Source organism: Heterodontus francisci, chromosome 5, assembly GCF_036365525.1.
Source record: "Heterodontus francisci isolate sHetFra1 chromosome 5, sHetFra1.hap1, whole genome shotgun sequence".
In the NCBI taxonomy this organism is placed as follows: domain Eukaryota; kingdom Metazoa; phylum Chordata; class Chondrichthyes; order Heterodontiformes; family Heterodontidae; genus Heterodontus; species Heterodontus francisci.
Genome location: NC_090375.1, coordinates 161,519,147 through 161,537,699, shown reverse-complemented (window position 1 = coordinate 161,537,699; position 18,553 = coordinate 161,519,147). Strand labels below are relative to the sequence as shown.

The 18,553-nt window shown below is 42.7% G+C and overlaps 1 protein-coding gene across 2 annotated transcripts in view; it reads right to left on the bottom strand.

Moving 5' to 3' along the window:
* Positions 1-18,553, bottom strand: part of zfpm2a (zinc finger protein, FOG family member 2a) — a 769,955-nt gene that overhangs the window by 586,770 nt on the left and 164,632 nt on the right. For both annotated transcript variants that reach the window (XM_068032297.1, XM_068032298.1), the window contains exon 2: positions 11,156-11,314. In XM_068032297.1, coding sequence (XP_067888398.1) covers positions 11,156-11,314 — 159 coding nt within the window. The remainder of the gene's footprint in view (positions 1-11,155; positions 11,315-18,553) is intronic.

Sequence of the window (18,553 nt, the reverse complement as noted above, 5' to 3'; positions counted from 1 at the left end):
ACCCCTCCACTAAGGGAAAAAAGTTTCTTCCTATCTATCCTATCAATACCTCTCAATTTTGTATACCTCAATCATGTCCCCCCTCAGCCTTCTCTGCTCTAAGGAAAACAACCCTAGCCTTTTCAGTCTCTCTTCATAGCTGAAATGCTCCAGCCCAGGCAACATCCTGGTGAATCTCCTCTTCACCCTCTCCATTGCAATCACATCCTTCCTATAGTGTGGTGCCCAGAACTGTTCACAGTACTTCAGCTGTGGCCTAACAAGCATTTTATACAGCTCCATCATAACCTCCCTACTCTTATTTTCTATTCCTCAGCTGATAAAGGCAAGTATCCCATATGCCTTCCTAACCACCTTATCTACCTGTCCTGCTGCCTTCAGTGATCTAAGGACAAGTACACCAAGGTCCCTCTGACCTTCTGTACTTTCTCGGGTCCTACCATCCATTGCATATTCCCTTTCCTTGTTAGTCCTCCCAAATTGTATCACCTCACACTTCTCAGGATTAAATTCCATTTGCCACTGCTTCGCCCATCTTACCTGCCCATCTGTATCGTCCTGTAATCTAAGGCTTTCCTCCTTACTATTTTGGTTGGGTCTGTATTCACTGGAGTTTAGGAGAATGAGAGATGACTTTATTGGAACATAAAATATCTTGAGGGGACTTGACAGGTTGGATGTTGAAAGGATGTGTTTCCTTGTGTTTCCCACCAAGAGAAACTGGCAGGCCCAAAGAACATGTGCGGAATCCCTGTAGAACTGAATTCCGCCTCATTTTCCACTCCCTGATGTGGACATCTGCTGAGTTTCTGCCTTGGACCCAACCAGAATTTTGGGACCAATGTTTGAAAGGTGATTTGTGTAATTTTGCTACGGGCAGGGTAAAAATTTGCGACTGGAGGAAAACAGGTACAATCACCTTCACATTTTTTGTTTTCTGGAGGCACTAAATAATCAAATTCTATATCACAAGCATTCAAGCAGTGACATGGTGAATGCAATTTTAAAATATTAACTAACCACCTGATTGATAGAATATTACCCTTTAAGCGTACACTGCTAACACGGTAATCGGATATATACGCTTTAATGGCTGGGACCAGTATACTAAAATATAAGCTCCTTTCTTTTGTACTCTTTATCATTTCATTTTGGGAAAAAAAACAAAATCAAAACAGGTTTACATTTCCCTGATGTGCTGCTGATTAATTGAATTTAAATCCTGATGTGCTTTAATAGAAACAAATACATCAATAGGTTTGAATACATTCCTTGTCTGTGTACACTAGGAGTAAGCCGCAATATACTGATTGGATCCCCAGTGGAAAATACTTGTTTGGTAAAACAATGGAAATAGAGGAAGATAGCGAGATAAAAGAGCCTGAACAAAAAAGTTAGAAGAATTAAATGTTTTAATTTTAAATTGGGTTAGGGATAGGTTTAATATGTTTTTTCAATCCCAACACTAAAAATTTGAAGGAATAAGACTCCAGACTTATAAACGTTATTTTTCAGTGTTAGAGAAGTTGTTTAACAGTCATTAGGACTTAACACAGCGTTAAAAATTGACCTACACTTGAATGGACTAGCCCTAACTTTTTTTGGTGCGTTTAATGGGTATCTTGAACTGGATTTTATAAGCTTGCCGCCACCAATGAGTAGCCACAATCTCAAGCGCAGCGGCTCATTTAATAGCCGGGTCAAGTTGTGCCCCCAATCATGTGGAGGGGGCAGGCTGTTCGTCCCCGGTAATGGCATCAGCTGTCTGAGCGCAGGCACTGATGCCATTTTTAAAGGGCTGTCAGCCCTACCAGCTTATTTAAATATTTAAAGAGATATGCAATAAAATTAAATAAATACATTTCTTTTACATTAACTATTTGCCCAGCACCCCCAAAACACTTACCTTTACCATCTGACCTTCCCCCCCGACAAACTGCACAAAGGTTAAAGTCCAATCCTTCCCACCAACCCCGACACCCTGACATTTATTTGACCCTGCTCCCTGCAACCCCCCACCCACACGAATAAACTTACCTCCTCCCTCCTCCCTACTAGTGTTGCGCCTCGTTTCCCCAGACAGGGATCTGAAGGCACGGAAGTGCCGGCCGCTGGGCTGAAGATCGCGGTGGGCCATCAAGATTAAGGGCAAGTACATGCAAATCTATTAATTTTATTCATTAGCATATGGTGATTCTGGTCCTATCGCGAGCTGCCGGGGGGGGGGGGGGGGGGGGGGGGGGGGGTGGGGGGGGTGGGTGGGGGTGCGCCATGGTACCTCGTCAACGCCGGGAGGATTGGGCTGAGCCCTGCCAGCGTTGAGGTCCGTGACGGGCCTCACCCAGGGCCATCTTCAGGCATCTCCCACCACGGATTCCAACATCGAGGGCTCCTTAAAATCCAGCCAGTAGTGTGAAAGTACTGCAACTTCGTGCCCTTCATGTATTTTAATGCTGAATCTCTTTCTTTATTCATTTGTGGGATATGAGTGTCGCTAGCAAGGGCAGCATTTATTGCCCATCTCTAAATGCCCTTGAGAAGGTGGTGCCTTCTTGAACTGCTGCAGTCCACGTGGTGTAGGGACATCAACAGTGTTGTTGGGGGCGTAGTTCCAAGTTTTTGACCCAGCAACAATGAAGGAAGAGTGATATATTTCCAAGTCAGGATGGTGTGTGGCTTGGAGGGGAACCTACAGGTGATGGTGTTCCCTTGCATCTGCTGCCCTTGTTCTTCCAGGTGGTAGAGGTCACAGGCTTGGAAGGTGCTGTTGAGGGAGCCTTACCGAGCTGCTGCAGTGCATCTTGTAGATGGTATACATTGCTGCAACTAAGCACTGGTGGTGGAGGGAGTGAATGTGAATGATGGGGTGTCGATCAAGCGGGCCACTTTGTCCTGGATGGTGTCGACCTTCTTGAGTATTGTTGGAGCTACACACATCTAGGCAAGTGGAAAGTATTCCATCACACTCATGACTTGTGCCTTGTAAATGATGGACAGGATTTGAGGAGTCAGGAGATGTGCTACTCACCCCAGAATTCCCAGTCTCTGACTTGCTCTTGCAGCCGCAGTATATATATGGCTGGTCCAGTTAAGTTTCACATCAATGGTGAACCCCCCAGGATGTTTAAGGTGGGGGATTCAGTGATGGTAATGCCATGAAACATCAAGGCGAGATGGTTAGATTCCAAGTGGTGTTCAACTTGGAGAAGCACTGATTCATCAGCTAAGGGAAGGTGGTAGGTGGAAATCAGGATGAGGTTTCCTTGCCTATGTTTGACCTGATGCCATGAGACTTCATGGGGTTCACAGTCAATATTGAGGACTCCCAGGGGCACTCCCTCCCGACAGTATACCATCGTGCTGCCACCTCTGGTCGGTGTGTCCTGCCAGTGTGACAGGACATACCCAGGGATGGTGATGGAGGAGTCTGGGACATTGTCTGTAAGGTATGATTTTTTGAGTATGACCCTGTCAGGCTATTGCTTGACTAGTATATGGAACAGCTCTCCCAACTTTGGCACAAGCCCCCAGATATTCATGAGGATGACCTTGCAGGGTCGACGGGCAGGGTTTCTGGTGCCTATGTCGATGCTGGGTGGTCTGTCTGGTTTTATTCTTATTTAGCTTTTATGTAGCCGTTTGATACAACTGGGTGGCTTGCTAAGCCATTAGAGAGGGCCGTTAAGAGTCAACCACATTGCTGTGGGTATGGAGTCACATGTAAGCCAGATCAGGTAAGGGTGGCAGTTTTGCTCCCCGAAGGACATTAATGAACCAGATTACGACAAATCAGTAGTTTCATAGTTATCATTACTGAGACTAGCTTTTTATTCCCTCGGTGAGGTGCCTGTGTAGCAAAACTTCTGCAGGAACATGGCAAATTCATCAGCAACTTTCTGATTCCCACATTTAACTGCACATGTCTCGTCATCGGAAGTTGCTGTCTGATTTACACGTCGAGCACTAATACCCTCACCATTATTTTTACTGTAACCTCTAGGCCATTATGTCATATAATATTTGCTGTTAAAGAAAAACAAAATATTGAAAATTAATTTCTATTCATCTCCTGATGAAGCAATATGAAAACCAAAGCTTTTTTGCATATATATATTTCTAAATCATAACAGAGAGGCTGGGGTGATGTTTACTTACCTGGATTTTGGATTCAGAGATGGCAGCTCAGAGCAAAGAAAGTTGCACTTACATATATGAGGAATCTATTATTTTCCGTGGAAGTTATAATGTTGTGTTTAGTTTGGATTGAAATTTACACTACTACCAAAGAACAATCAAATAGAATCACAGAGATTGCAGCACAGTAGGAGGTAATTTAATTCACTATCTATGTGCTGCAATTCGAAGCTATCTACTTCAAGTCTGCATCCCTTCTCATTCCCCATACCCTTAGCGTCCCAGAAATTGTAGGAGGGCGCATCTCACGGCAAGCACCATGAAATAGACATTTTCCCCTCACACTTCATGTCATATTTTTTGTGCCACAAATTGCTGGAAATGCGAATTGATGACAGTGTGGCAATGTCAATGTAGCACTTGCAACCTCCTGAATGTCAGGTGCAATGTCCATCTTCTTAACAATTGAATTTAAGGATAGAGAAAGAAACAAAGGAACATGGAGAAGGAAAAAGGGTGAATTAGAGTCATATTAGATACAAAAAGAGTAATAAAGATAGGCAATGACTGGATAAAGAGAGAAGAAAGATAAGAAAAGTAAGAAAAATAATTGAAATTTAACATTTTAAAAACTTCTACAAACAACCACACTGTTAATTGTTTCATTTCTGGGCCTCCGAGTTTGAGTATCATGTCAGGACCATAAATCAGGTCATTAACAGGGTCCTTATGATAAGAAATATTAACTCTAAATGTCCGGGGCGAGATTCATTCATACTTAAGGTGCAAAACCAGCAATTTCTTGACACTCGGGGAAGTTGATGGCAAGCTCTCGTTTTTATGAGGCTAATGGCAGAACAGTGCAAATTATCCTGCAATTTATGGCAATTCGCAACTCTTAGAGTATCTCTTCTGTAGTATAAAGGTTTGAAAGGGTTAATGTTTGAGACAGTGTAAGGAATATCTCCCACCATGATGATGCAAGAGATCACATGGGAGGGAGACTTGAGGGAGATGCAGCGTGGCTTCAGAGACGTCATACAGGCTTTTGTGAAGCTGGATACAGTTAAAATATAATAAAAGGGTTAATATTCAAATTGCTGAAGACGCAGTAATCTCTCTTAGCTAGACAAACCAAATACTAAGGTGGGAGCAGACTAGCCAAACATACAACATCTTCCTCTTCACAAATTGTACTAATAATGGCAGGAGTCGTGAATTCGCCCTTTATTTTTCCCGTGATTTCCATGTAAATGTCATGAGTGACATAGCTTTAATACATGTGGTAGTGCATTGCACAGGGATAATTTTACAAAATCATGCTCTAATGTGGAACCTCACCATTGAGAGCACACATTGTCAATTCTGGGGCATACCCTCACAACAACCATTCATGAAAGGAAAATTGTGGGCAGAGCACTCTGTGCCTGAATTCCCAATTTGGACTCTTTTGAATGTATGATTTCATATTCTATAAACCCTTTACATGAAAAAATGTCTCCTAACCTCCCTTTTATGTTTCTAATATTCAGTTTATCCTCTACAGTGATCTTTCACTACAGAGGAAAAGTGGTACTGTTGATAAAATGGGCATCAAAAGCACTGAAAAACTGGTGATCTAGTTTGAATCAGTAGAGTCTGCAACTATAATATGCCTGAATTTTGTGTGTTTCATATCAGTAAACATTTCAGCACACTTTGACAAATTTACTATGCTTATGGCACTCTATTTTGAGAAACAGATCAGCTAAAACTATTTGATCAAATGAGAGGATATTTGATCACATCTTTAAACAAGAGAGTCTTAGGACTCTTAGAGAAAAGAACAAAACAATGGTGGCCTGAGGGAGTGATAACGTCTTGCCAAAGGCGCCTGTTGTAAAACAAATCACTGAGCTGCTAAATCGGCTGTATCAATGCTCTATCAGTGTCTGTGTTCCAAACAAATCAGAAGACAAGAAGGCAAAGATTCGGGTCAATAAGCTTAGGCGATTTACACATACAACTCCTCGAGCAAGGTAGAAACAAAGTCATATCGGCTTTTTTCAGCTTTGTGCACCCAGCTTCTGTCAGTCCGAAGAGAACTCCAAATGTCAATATAATATGCTCTGTAGCTAAGATAATTTAAAGGAGCTCAAATTCATAATCCTCACAAAAAAGGTACCACTGGCTTTGGAGATTTTGATATTAAACAGCACAAAGGCAGAGTGATCAAGGCACAAGCATTGAGTATTGATGCTTCTGGAGGGATTCACACATTGGCATGGGATCTATCATTACAGCTGCTTAAGAAAGACAGAATATTGACTGAAAAGGTTTGAAGGGCAGACAAAACCTGGTGCCTGATTAGAAAATGTATGACATGAGCCATCGAAAGCTATCAGATCAAGCACTTACAGCAAGGAATTAAGGCAAACTGGAAAAAGTGCCGTGAAGAAAGGCTTCATTACACTAACAAATGTAAAGAAAAATCCTTCACTGTTATCAGGTAATTTTTATTAGTCATGCCAAGAAAATGAAGAGAGTAAATTAGATTCCAGCAACTATTAAGAGTCATAACCTTTTCAGTGTCACTATTGAAAAGAAATAACTCTTCAGGTATGTGAACCCGGGAACCACCTGTCTTATACTTTACTGAATTAGTCAGGAGCTCATGCAACATTGTCACAAGTGGGGACCAAGTATAAAGCGAAGAGAGCAGCCTAAACATGGGCATGCTTGACAATTAGCACATTGGCAATAGATATGCCATAAATAAGAATTAGTACTCTTGTATCAAGGGGTAATGCTCCAGCAGTGCCAAATATATACCTCAAACTGATGACAAGACTAAATTTTTCCAGAAGTATTTTACAAGTGTTTTATTCTTTTCAGTCCTTCTGTACTATTAATTGCATATTTGTACAAAAATACTGATATTATTAGCACCCCACCCCACCACCCCACGTCAGATGGGAAGAGATTGATGGGGTTGGGGTGAAGAGGTGAAAAGTGCAGAATGCAGTTCTAACTGGCTGTGTGCGCACTCATTGCCTTTTTTACCTGGCGGTTATCAGGGCTTCTGAGTGTCCGCCTTAGAGAGGCAGGATGCTTAATTTACCTACTGTAATTAGGCTCCTAAAGTGCATTTGGGAGCCCGATTTTAAATTTACTGCTGCTGCATGAGTTTCCCAGGGATCGGGAATCTCGGCAGTGAAAGGGAGGCAGCGGTTGCCAGCCCCACAAGACAAATGCCTCATTCAGTACTCCTCGTGGACTGACTTTCCCCTCTAGACCCTGAACTGACTTTCCCCTCATGACCCCGGACCAGTTTTCCCCTCTCGGCCTCCCTGCATCAGTTTTCCCCTCTCGGCCCCACACTGGTTTTCCCCTCTCGGCCCCTCACTGCTTTTCCCCTCTCGGCCCCGAACCGGTTTTCCCCTCTTGACCCTGCACCGTTTATCCCCTCTCGACCCCGGACCAATCACCCCTCCTGATTGCTAGCTTTCAGTTGGAAAACAGAGCTACAACAACAATTTTATATCCTTTAACATAGTGAAACACCCTAAGGGCTTCACAGTAGCAATTAAAAATTGACACCGGGGATGTTAGGACCAGCGAAGATTTTAAGGAGCATTTTGAAAGAGGAGAGGGAGACAGAGAGGTTTAGGGAGTGAATTCTACAGATTCGGGTCCAAGCAACTGAACGCATGACCACCAAAGGTGGAGAGGTTAAAATCTGGGATGTGCAAGAGGCCAGAATTGGAGAAGTGCAGCCATCTCAGAAGGTTGTAGGACTGCAGGAGGTTAGAGAGATAGGCAATATGGATAGCTAAAAAATGTTACTAAGGTTCTGCCATTAAGAGCAATAGGGCCTCTGTGCCCCCGGCCCTGCCAAGTTCTTCAGCCTTTTTTGGCCTTACGAACACCCTCGTTACTTCCCTGTAAATATCCGGGTCATTGTCTGCAAAACACTTCCTGTGATTGCACATTCTGACTAATTTAGCACTTTAAGGGAACATTCTATCCTGGCTCCTTCAAAATCAAACACCATTTTTTTTTAATGTGAAATCTGTGCTTACCCATATATCCCAAAGCAATTTTGAGTTTAGAGCAAGTGTTGATTCATTTCAAAATCTTATTGAAAGACAGGCCTTTCCATACCTGAATTTAGGCAAGTAACAATGGTGGGAGACATGGGAACACATCAAGAACGCAACAAAAACAACTTGCAATTTATATTGCGCCTTTAAACTAAACTAAACTAAACTTTAACACTGTAAAATGTCCCAAAGCATTTCACAGGAATCTAAGTCAAACCAAAATTGACACCGAGCCAAAGAAGGAGACATTAGGACAGGTGACTAAATGCTTTGCCAAGAAGATGTTTTAAATAGAGTCTTAAAGGGAGAAAAAGTGGTAAAGTGGTGGAGAGGTGAAGAAGTTTGGGGAGGTTATTCCAAAGTTAAGGGCATAGACAGCTGAAAGCATGGCATCAATGGTGGGGTGAAGGAAGTGGGGAATGTACAAGAAGCTAGCGTTGGAGGAGCATAAAGTTCTTGGAGGATCGTAGGGCTAGAGGAAGTTTCAGAGATAGGGAGGGATTTGAGCATGAGGATAATAATTTTAAAATTGAGGCAGTGGTGGGACCAGGAACCAATTTAGGTCAGCAAAAAGGGTGATGAGTGAATGGGACTTGATGCATCTTAGAATACAAAGTTTTGGATAAACTCCAGTTTATGGAGAATACAGGTGGGAGACCAGCAAGGAGAGCATTGGAACAGTCTGGTCTGGAGGGTAACAAAAGAATGGATGAAAGTTTCAGCAGCAGATGTACTGAGGCAGGAGGAAAACATGTTATATTAGAGGTGAATGCAGGCAGTCTCTGTGTTGATGAGAGCACGGGGCAGAAGCTTGGCTCGGGGTTAAATAGGACATTGAAGTTCTGAGAAATCTGGTTCAGCCTTAGACAGTTGCCAGGGAGAGGGATAGATTGGTTACTCAAGAATGGAGCTTGTGGTTGGGGGCCAAAGGCAATGGTTTTGGCCTTCCCAATGTTTAACTGGAAGAAAGTTTGGCTCATTAAGAATGAATGTCAGGCAAGTAGTCTGACACACAGATGCAATGGAGGGGTTGAGAGATGTGGTGAGTTAGAGCTGAGTATCCTCAGCAGTACATGGAGGAGTGGTGTTGGAGGAGGATGGTGTGGTCAACCATGTCAAAGGCTGCAAAATGGCCGAGATGGATAAGGAGACATTGGTGCACCATAGTCACAGTCACAAAGGATGAAATCTAATTGAAGAGGTTCAAACATGGAGTTGTGGAAAAGATTAGCATGGGAGGCGACAGCACATTCAAGGACTTGAGAGGAAAGCGAGGTTGTAGATGAAGCGGAAGTACAAGGTGTGGAAGTACATGGTGCAAAACTTTCCACCATCGTAACAATCCACCCACACCATTCCCAGCAGGTGGATGTGTAGAGGGGCTAAATCGACCCTATAGTTTCAGTAATGGTTTTCTTGTTTTCTTTTTCTTTCCAACATCCCCTTACAGGCTGCTCACCAATACCTATGTTTCCCAGTCAAAAAATTGCAAAGGGATCATTTATAACGTATGCTTACCAGTAATGGGTTTGTAAAATGTATCGAGGTATGTGGGGTGGAGGGGAGGGATAGGGTGGCTTTGTCTAAGTCTATGCAAGCAATACCAACAGTGAGTTTTGGTTTAGGTCACTATTCATAGTTCTGGTATAACAGCCAAAGTTTTGTCCCTCCAAAACGTTGCGTTTATATTATCTAAGGCATACAGAAATATATCAAAAAGGAAGTCTTTTATCTCTATCGTAAATCAAGTATGAATTGACAGAATTGATTCAGAATCACGGCAACCTTTTCTCCTGAACAAATATGTGATGTTTTTGGTTAATAGAATTTTTTTGGGCATTTCCTACTTTTGTATTCTTCAGTACACGATAGAACCTTATCACAGCTAACTGTTATTTCCACTCACTTATGATACCAGATCTTCCCTGCTTCGAGCTCAAGCTCCAGCGAAACTTGATTAAAGGGGATCCTCCACCCAAAAAATATACTTTTGCCAATCACCATGATGCGGCAATAATATTGGTAAGAGAATATTGTTTGAAAGGCGTGTGGGGGAAAAGGCCGGTCACGTAATGTCACTTCAAAGCGCTGCTATGCAGACTACATCGATTCCCCGGGTGCAGATAGCACCAAGGGCCACGACCTGCACGGCCTCTGTGGGCTTCCTCATTGATATCATTGCCAAAATCTGCACGGGCCATGGTGCTGTCTCCCACTAGGGAATAGACACGGTCTACATAGCGCCGCTAGAAGTGACGCTATGTGAATGAATTTCTCCCCCGTTGTATCAGTAAAGGATCATATTGTGGCATCATAACATCTAACAAGAGAGATCGTCAAAACGATAGCTTAACTGGGATCTATTAATCATATAGTCATGGTGTCAAAGATTTTCTGTATTTTAGATTACTTTTATTGAATAGGTTTGTGAGATCTAATGGTAGATAATCTGAGCTATAACTGTACAGCTAGGGCTAAATGCCAGCAGATATTATTAAGAAAGATACTGAACATTTCAATTTCACTCACTATCCCAGCACTAGCACGTCATTAAAACCTTTTAAGCCACAGAGTAGTGAGTGACTGGCTACTATAAATAAATAAACTACTAACAGTCATGCAATATACAAAGCCTCTTGTCCAGAATGGAAAAACTGGCAACCACTCTTAATAGACAACACACTGTGGAAACACTGCACAGAGCTTTGTCAAGCCAGGTTTCAGGCAGGAGAAAGTGGAGCAGTGCATTGATATACTCCTTATCTAAAAACAGAACTAGAGAAATAGACTAACACTCCCTGTAATATTGAATCCAGGAATAACATGTATATCAAATACCCTTTCATAATAGAGGATTTAGGGACCAGAACAATGCAATAACAGCCAGTGGACCAGAAGTAACATCTATAATGACAGTAAAATATATTCACTCCAGTTACCTTTACCGCAGTAATATTCTGCTTCTTCACAACTGAGATGTTCTGAACCATAGTCTGCTGAGAAGTTTTCCTCAAGTGTGTAGTCTCCTCTGCTAATTATATCATTTTCTTCAGACAGACATTCTTCCTCATCGTCCTCAACTGTCTCTTCCAGCGGTCCTGTTAGTACAGAATGAGGCTTCTCCATTATACAGTTTACACAGGTCACAGCTTCAACTACATTCTTACCAAGTTTTTTCCATTTTTTCTGTTCTATTTCACGCACTGTTGCTCTCACCACATCCCCTCTCTCCAAGAACCACAATAGGGTTCCCGATGTTCTCGCCTTCCACCCTACCAGCCTCTGTATTCAACAGATCATCCTCCACCATTTCCACCATCTCCAGAGTGATGCCATCACCAAACACATCTTCCCCTCCCCTTTCAGCATTCCGAAGGGACCATTCCCTTTGTGACACCCAGGTCCACTCCTCAGTCATCCCCAACACCCCCTCCCTTTCCTACAGCATCTTTCCATGCAAGCGCAGGAGATGCAACAACTGCCCTTTTACCTTCTCCCTTATCACCGTCCAAGACTCCAAACACACCTTCCAAGTGAAACAATGATTTACTTGTACTTCTTTCAATTTAATATATTAATATAATTCACTGCTCACGATGTGTTCTCCTCTACATTGGGGATACGAAATGCAGATTGGGTGACCACTTTGCAGAACACCTCTGTTCAGTTCGCAAGCGTGACCCCGAGCTCCCAGTCACCTGTTATTTTAATTCTCTACCTTGCTCCAGTCTCACCTTTCAGTCTTTGGCCCGCTGCGGTATTCCAATAAAGCTGAACACAAGCTCAAGGAACAGCACCATATCTTTTGAATGGGTATTTTACAGCCTCTGAGCTCAACAATGGGTCCAACAATTTTAAATCGTAACCTCTGCTCCATTCTGTTTCTTTTTTATTTGCTGGTTTGGTTTCTTTCTCAATTCCTTTACTTTGCATTCAGATGGCAGCTATCTTGCCATTCACACCTTCTGTCGACACATCTTCTGCTTCTTTACTTGCCTCGTTACCACTCACTTTGGCTTTGCACTTCAAAATCTCTTACATTTAATCCATCCTGCCCTCCACCCTATCACAGACATATGCTTTTGTTCTTCTTCCCACTCTCTCCCCCTTTCATTTGCTCAAAAAATATGTGGATTAATTAAGGAAAGCCAGCATGGATGTGTTAAGGGCAAATTGTGTTCAACTGACTTGCTTGAGTTTTTTGATGAGGTAACAGATAGGGTTAATGAGGGTAATGCAGTTGTTGTGGTGCACATGGACTTCCAAAAGGTATTTGATAAATTGCCACGTAACAGTCTTGTCAGCAAAGTTAAAGCCCATGGAATAAAAGGGACAGTGGCAGCATGGATACAAGATTGGCTGAGTGATAGGAAGCAGAAAGTAATGGGAAATGGTTGTTTTTGGACTGAAGGAAAGTATGCAGTGGGGCTCCCCAGGGGTCAGTGTTAGGACCTCTGCTTTTCCTGATATATATTAATTACCTAAACTTGAGTGTGCAGGGCACAATTTCAAAATTTGCAGTTGAAACAAAACTTGGAAGTATTGTGAACTGCGAGGAGGATAGTAATAAACTTCAAGAGGACATAGACAGGCTGGTGGAATGGGCAGACAAGTGGCAGATGAAATTTAATGCAGAGAAGTGTGATGTGATACATTTTGGTAGGAAGAACGAGGAGAGGCAATATAAAATAAAGGGTATAATTCTAAAGGGGATGCAGGAGCAGAGGAACCTGGAGTTATATGCACACAAATCATTGAAGGTGGCAGGGCAGGTTGAGAAAGCAGGTAATAAAGCATACAGGATCCTGGACTTCATAAATAGGAGCACAGAGTACAAAAGAAAGGAAGTTATGATGAACCCGTATAAAATCCTGTTTCGGCCTCAACTGGAGCATTGTGTCCAATTCTGGGCATCACACTTTAGGAAGGATGTGAAGGCATGAGAGAGGGTACAGAAAAGATTCATGATAATGGTTCCAGGAATGAGGAACTTTAGCTACATGGATAGATTTGAGAAACTGGGGCTATTCTCCTTGGAGAAGAGAAGATTAAGAGGTGGTTTCATAGAGGTGTTCAAAATCATGAGGGGTCTGGACAGGGAGAAACGGATCCCGTTGGTGGAAGGATCAAGAACCGGAGGGCACTGATTTAAAATGATTTGCATAAGAAGCATCAGTGACATGAAGAAAAACTTTTTTTATGCAGCGAGTGGTTAGGATCTGGAATGCACTGCCGAAGAGTGTGGTGGAGGCAGACTCAATTATGATTTTCAAAAGAGAACTGGACAATTATCTGAAGAGAAAAAATTTGCAGGGTTACGGGGAAAAGGCGGGGGAATGGGATTAGGTGAGTTGCTCTCGCAGAGAGCGGGCGCAAACATGATGGGCCGAATGGCCTCCTTCTGTGCTGTACCCATTCTATGATTTTGCATTTCTAACTCTTCTCAGTTCTGATGAAAGGTCACAAATCTGAAACGTTAACTGTTCCTCCCTCCACAGATGCTGCCAGACCTACTGAGTATTTCCAGCATTTTCTGTTTTTATTGCAGATTTCCAGCATCTGCAGTATTTTGCTTTTGTTGTCCATTTTTTACTTTCACAAAGAACACAGCATTAAAAGTTCACAATATTCAGCACATCCAATGACGTTACAAAATAGACTTGAACACCTCGACAGGTAGCATATGTAAGACAGTTCTCAAGACCATTAATAACTACCAATAAATCATGTGGTATTTGTGCCATTATTATTAGGGAAATCTTCAGAATTGTACTTCTTACAGGTCATATCAAGATCTGCAACTTACTAGATTGGCTTAGGATTATTCCCTGCAATTATTTATTTGCTCAGTTACATGATCAAACTACTATGGACACTACTTTTACAACACAATGTACAAGAGAAGAGGTGCAGCTTATTATTAAAAGCATAGAGGTTACATATGATATTCTCTAAAGGAACACATACAAAGGGGAAAAATTCAAAGATGGTATTGGATTTTGAATTAATCATCTATGAGTTAAAGTGAGTTAAAACTATTTCTGTCCTGAACTTGCCTTTTACTATGCTCCCTTGTCCTATAGTTACGATTTAATCCTTCATAGACTCACTACTAAGTCCACAATGCCTACGATGGCTCGGCCACATTCGTCGGATAGATGATAGCCATATAACCAAAGACCTTCTGTTCGATGAACTGGCCACTGGGTCACATCTTGCCAGAGGCCCATACCTCCGCTACAAAGACATCTGCAAGCTAGATATGAAGATGGTGGACATTGACACAGGCAACTGGGAGACAGTCGCCAATGGTTGGGACCTCTGGAGACTGACTTTTTGGAGGGGCATCGGAAGAGGCGAGGAGAAACGAAAAACTCAGCTGGCTGAGAAGAGGGCCCAGAGAAAACAGAGGCCAGCGAATCCTGCACCTTCTTAGCCTACTGCCGTCATCTGCAGCAAGTGTGGCAAAGACTGCCATGCCAGAGTGGGGCTCCTGAGCCACACCAGGCTATTTTTAACACAGAGCTAACCGCCAAAGTGCAAACCATCGTCTCACGAGATGGAAGGCTGCCAGGATTCTACTTAGTATCTAATGCACTGCTATAAGGCTAAAGAGACTGGGGGGAGATGGTGGTGTGGTTGTAATGTCACTGAACTAGTAATCCAGAGACCTAGGCTAATGTCCTGGGAATACGGGTTCAAATCCAACCATGGCAGCCAGTGGAATTTAAATTCAATTAATTAATAAAAATTTGGAATTGAAAGTTAGTCTCAGTAATGGTGCCATAAAACTATCATCGATTGTCATAAAACCCATCTGGTTCACTAATGTTTTCGGGAAGGAAGTCTGCTGTCCTTACCTGGTCTGGCCTACACGTGACTCCAGACTCACAGCAATGTGGTTGATTCTTAACTGCCCTCTGAAAAAGCCACTCAGTTATCAAGGGCAATTAGGGATGGGCAACGAATGCTAGCCTTTCCAGCAACATCCACATCCCATAAAAGAATAAAAAGACTGAGTTTTTCTAATGTTTCCTGATTACTCGGATGTTTGATATTAGAGATCAGCCTTATGGCCCTTCTCTGAACCACTTCCATAACTTGGAGGTTTATTATACGCCTCGGTGACCAGACCTAAATGTGGTATTCAAGGTCCCTATCACTAAATGGTGGCAATGTGGGTCTTATCAGAAATCAAAACCTTGGCCTGTCCCCTACTCCTCTGGCACCCTCTCCTTCTTTGAGCATCTCACTTTGTTCCACCCTGATCTCACTGAATGGCGGAACAGGCTCGAGGGACTGAATGGCCTACTCCTGTTCCTATATTCCCTCTCACCTCTCCTTTAAAAATTCTTGTTTTCTACCACCCATGCCAAGTTCCGTGCCAACTTTTGCACACAGATATTTTCAGCCTCTGCATTGAGCACCTTCTCATTCTTGGTGACTTCAACTGCCATCTCAGCATATCATGACCTCCCCTCTTCTGAATTCATAACCCTCCTGTCCTCCCTTTACCTCTCCCTTCATATAAACACGCCTACCCATATCTACAACTCTACCTTCAACCTTGCCATCTCACATGGCCTCTCTACACCCATCATGTAAATAAGACTTCCTCTGGTCACTTCCTTGTATCCTTCTCTACTCACATCCCTCTTCCTGTTCCCAACCCCACTTTCTTCTGTGTCCACCCCTGGAAAAAAAAAATTCCCCCCACATTACTTAAAATGGCACTTTCCACTCCTTAATTGTCTAGCCTCTGGCCCTCCATTCATCACAACATTTCTGAAGCTACTGAATTGCTCAATCACACCCTCACCTCCATCTTTGATGCTCTTATCCCCAGTAAAACCCTTATTCTCTCTAATCCTAGTAGTTCACTTGGTATGGACTCCATCTCCATTTTAAGTCCGAGGGACAGAAACTTGAATGTTTATGAAGAACAACTTGCTCAGCCATTCATCACCAGATCTGGCTAGACCACATTAAGCACTATCAGGTCCTGCTCTCCTTTGCCAAAACTGCTCACTATTCTAGGACCAACCTAGAATGCAAAGTGAAACCCTGACTTCTCTTCCCCACTATAAACCCTTTTAAAACCCTCTCCCCTGCCACCTCCACCTTCACCTCCAACAGCAAACAGTTCAAGGGCTTCTGTCATTAAGATTGAGGCAATCGGGTCATCTGCCTCTGCCACTTCTTTCTCGTCCCCCAGCCAGCATGCCAAACCCCCTCTAAGGTTCCCTTCTGCCCTAGCCCTGAAAAGCATCTTATTCTTTCTCTTCTAAACCCCTTATGCCCTATCTAAGCTAATCCTGCTCCTTCAGCCTAATTCCCACCAAATTGCTGATCACCCAACTTCCCTTCCTATCCCTCATGTAACCTGTTGTTGATAGTTCCCTCTCATCATGTACTGATCCCCTCCCTTTAAAATTTGCTATCATTGACCCCTCCATAGATGACATCATCTGAAAACACAACATCACATCTACATGATCTGCTGATGACACCCAGCTTTACTTCGCCACCACCTCCCTCAACCCCTCCATTGCCTCTGATTTGTCATGCTGCTTGTCCGACATCCAAAGCTGGATGAGCAGAATTTTCCTCGAGTTGATGGCTAGTGAACAGAGTTTGGGGCAGAGACTGAAGAAAGTGGCTTTGGTCTTCCCAATACTTAATTGGAGGAAAATTCGAGGGGCCAAGTGGTCTACTCCTGCTCCTAATTCGTATTTTCATATATATGCATGTTCATATGTACAAGCTTTTCTTAATTAATCCAACCTTGTCCAAATCACTGTTAATTTTGTCTTGGATTATCATTTCCCACCACCGAGGTTGGACTGACCGGCCTGTAGTTGCTGAGCTCATCCTTACACCCTGTTTTGAACAGGGGTGTAGCATTTGCAATTCTCCAGTCCTCTTGCACTAACCCTATATCGAAAGAATATTGGAAAATTATGGCCAGTGCCTCTGCAATTTCCGCCCTTACTCCCTTCAGCATCCTTAGATGCATCCCATCTGGTCCGAGTGACTTATCAACTTTAATTACAGCCAGCCTTTCTAATACCTCATCTTTATTAATTTGTTAGCCCATCCAGCATTTCAATTACCTCCTCCTTCATTATGACTTTGGAAACAGTTTCTTCCTTCATAAAGACAGATGAAAAGTATTCATTTAGTACCTCAGCTACGACCTCTACCTCCATGTGTACATCCCCTTTTTGGTCCCTAATCAGTCTCACCCCTCCTCTTACTACCCCTTTACTATTTATATGCCTCTGGAAGACATTTGGATTCCCCTTATGTTATTAGTCAGTCTATTCTCATAGTCTGTCTTTGCCTCTCTAATTTCCTTTTCACTGCCCCTCTGAACTTTCTATATTCAGTCGCGTTGTCACTTGTATTATCAATCTGACATCTGTCATACAAGCCCTTTTTCTGCTTCATCTAAGTCTCTATCTCTTTCCTCTTCCAGGGAGCTCTGCTTTAGTTACCCTACCTTTCCCCTTGTGAGAATGTACTTGAACTGTATCCAAACCATCTCCTCTTTAAAAGCAGCCCATTGTTACATTACAGTTTTGCCTGCTAATCTTTCATCCCAATTTCCCCAGCCCAGGTCCATTCTCAACCCACTAAAGTTGTCCCTCCTCCAATCAAGTACTTTCACTTTAGATAGCTCCTTGTCCTTTTCCATAGCTAACCTAAACCTTATAATACTATGATCACTGTTTCCTAAATGTTCCCCAACTCACACTTCATTCCTCGAACCAGATTCAGCAATGCCTTCTTCCTCATTGGGTCAGAAGCACACTGATCAAGAAAATTTTCCTGAACACACTTCAGAAACTCTTCTCCCTCTCTGCTCAGCATACTATTGTTGTCCCAGTTTATATTAGGATCATCAAAGTCCCCCATTATCACTACTCTATAGTTCTTGCACCTCTCAAATTTTCCTGCAAATTTGCTCCTCTATATCTTTCTACTAGTTGGTGGCCTATAGAATACAAATTTCCTTCCAATATCTGCACTGAATCTGTTGTAATTCTCTCCACTTGAAGACTTTCTCTAGGTCCTTCTGTAATTCCTTGTCTGCTGCAACAGATCAACTACCCCCTATCCAGCACTTTTGTATCATCTATAAATATGACCAAATTTATTGCATTCTGAATTCAGGTTAGAAACAGTAGATTAGATTAGAAACAGTCGAAGCCCCAGTGCAGATTCTTGGGTAATTGCTGCTGCACAAATGAAATTAATGCAGTTCCTACACAGTTCAGTCGACCTTCTGATCTATACGGCTTTGCAACACTGCAGATGACACTGTTACCTATCGG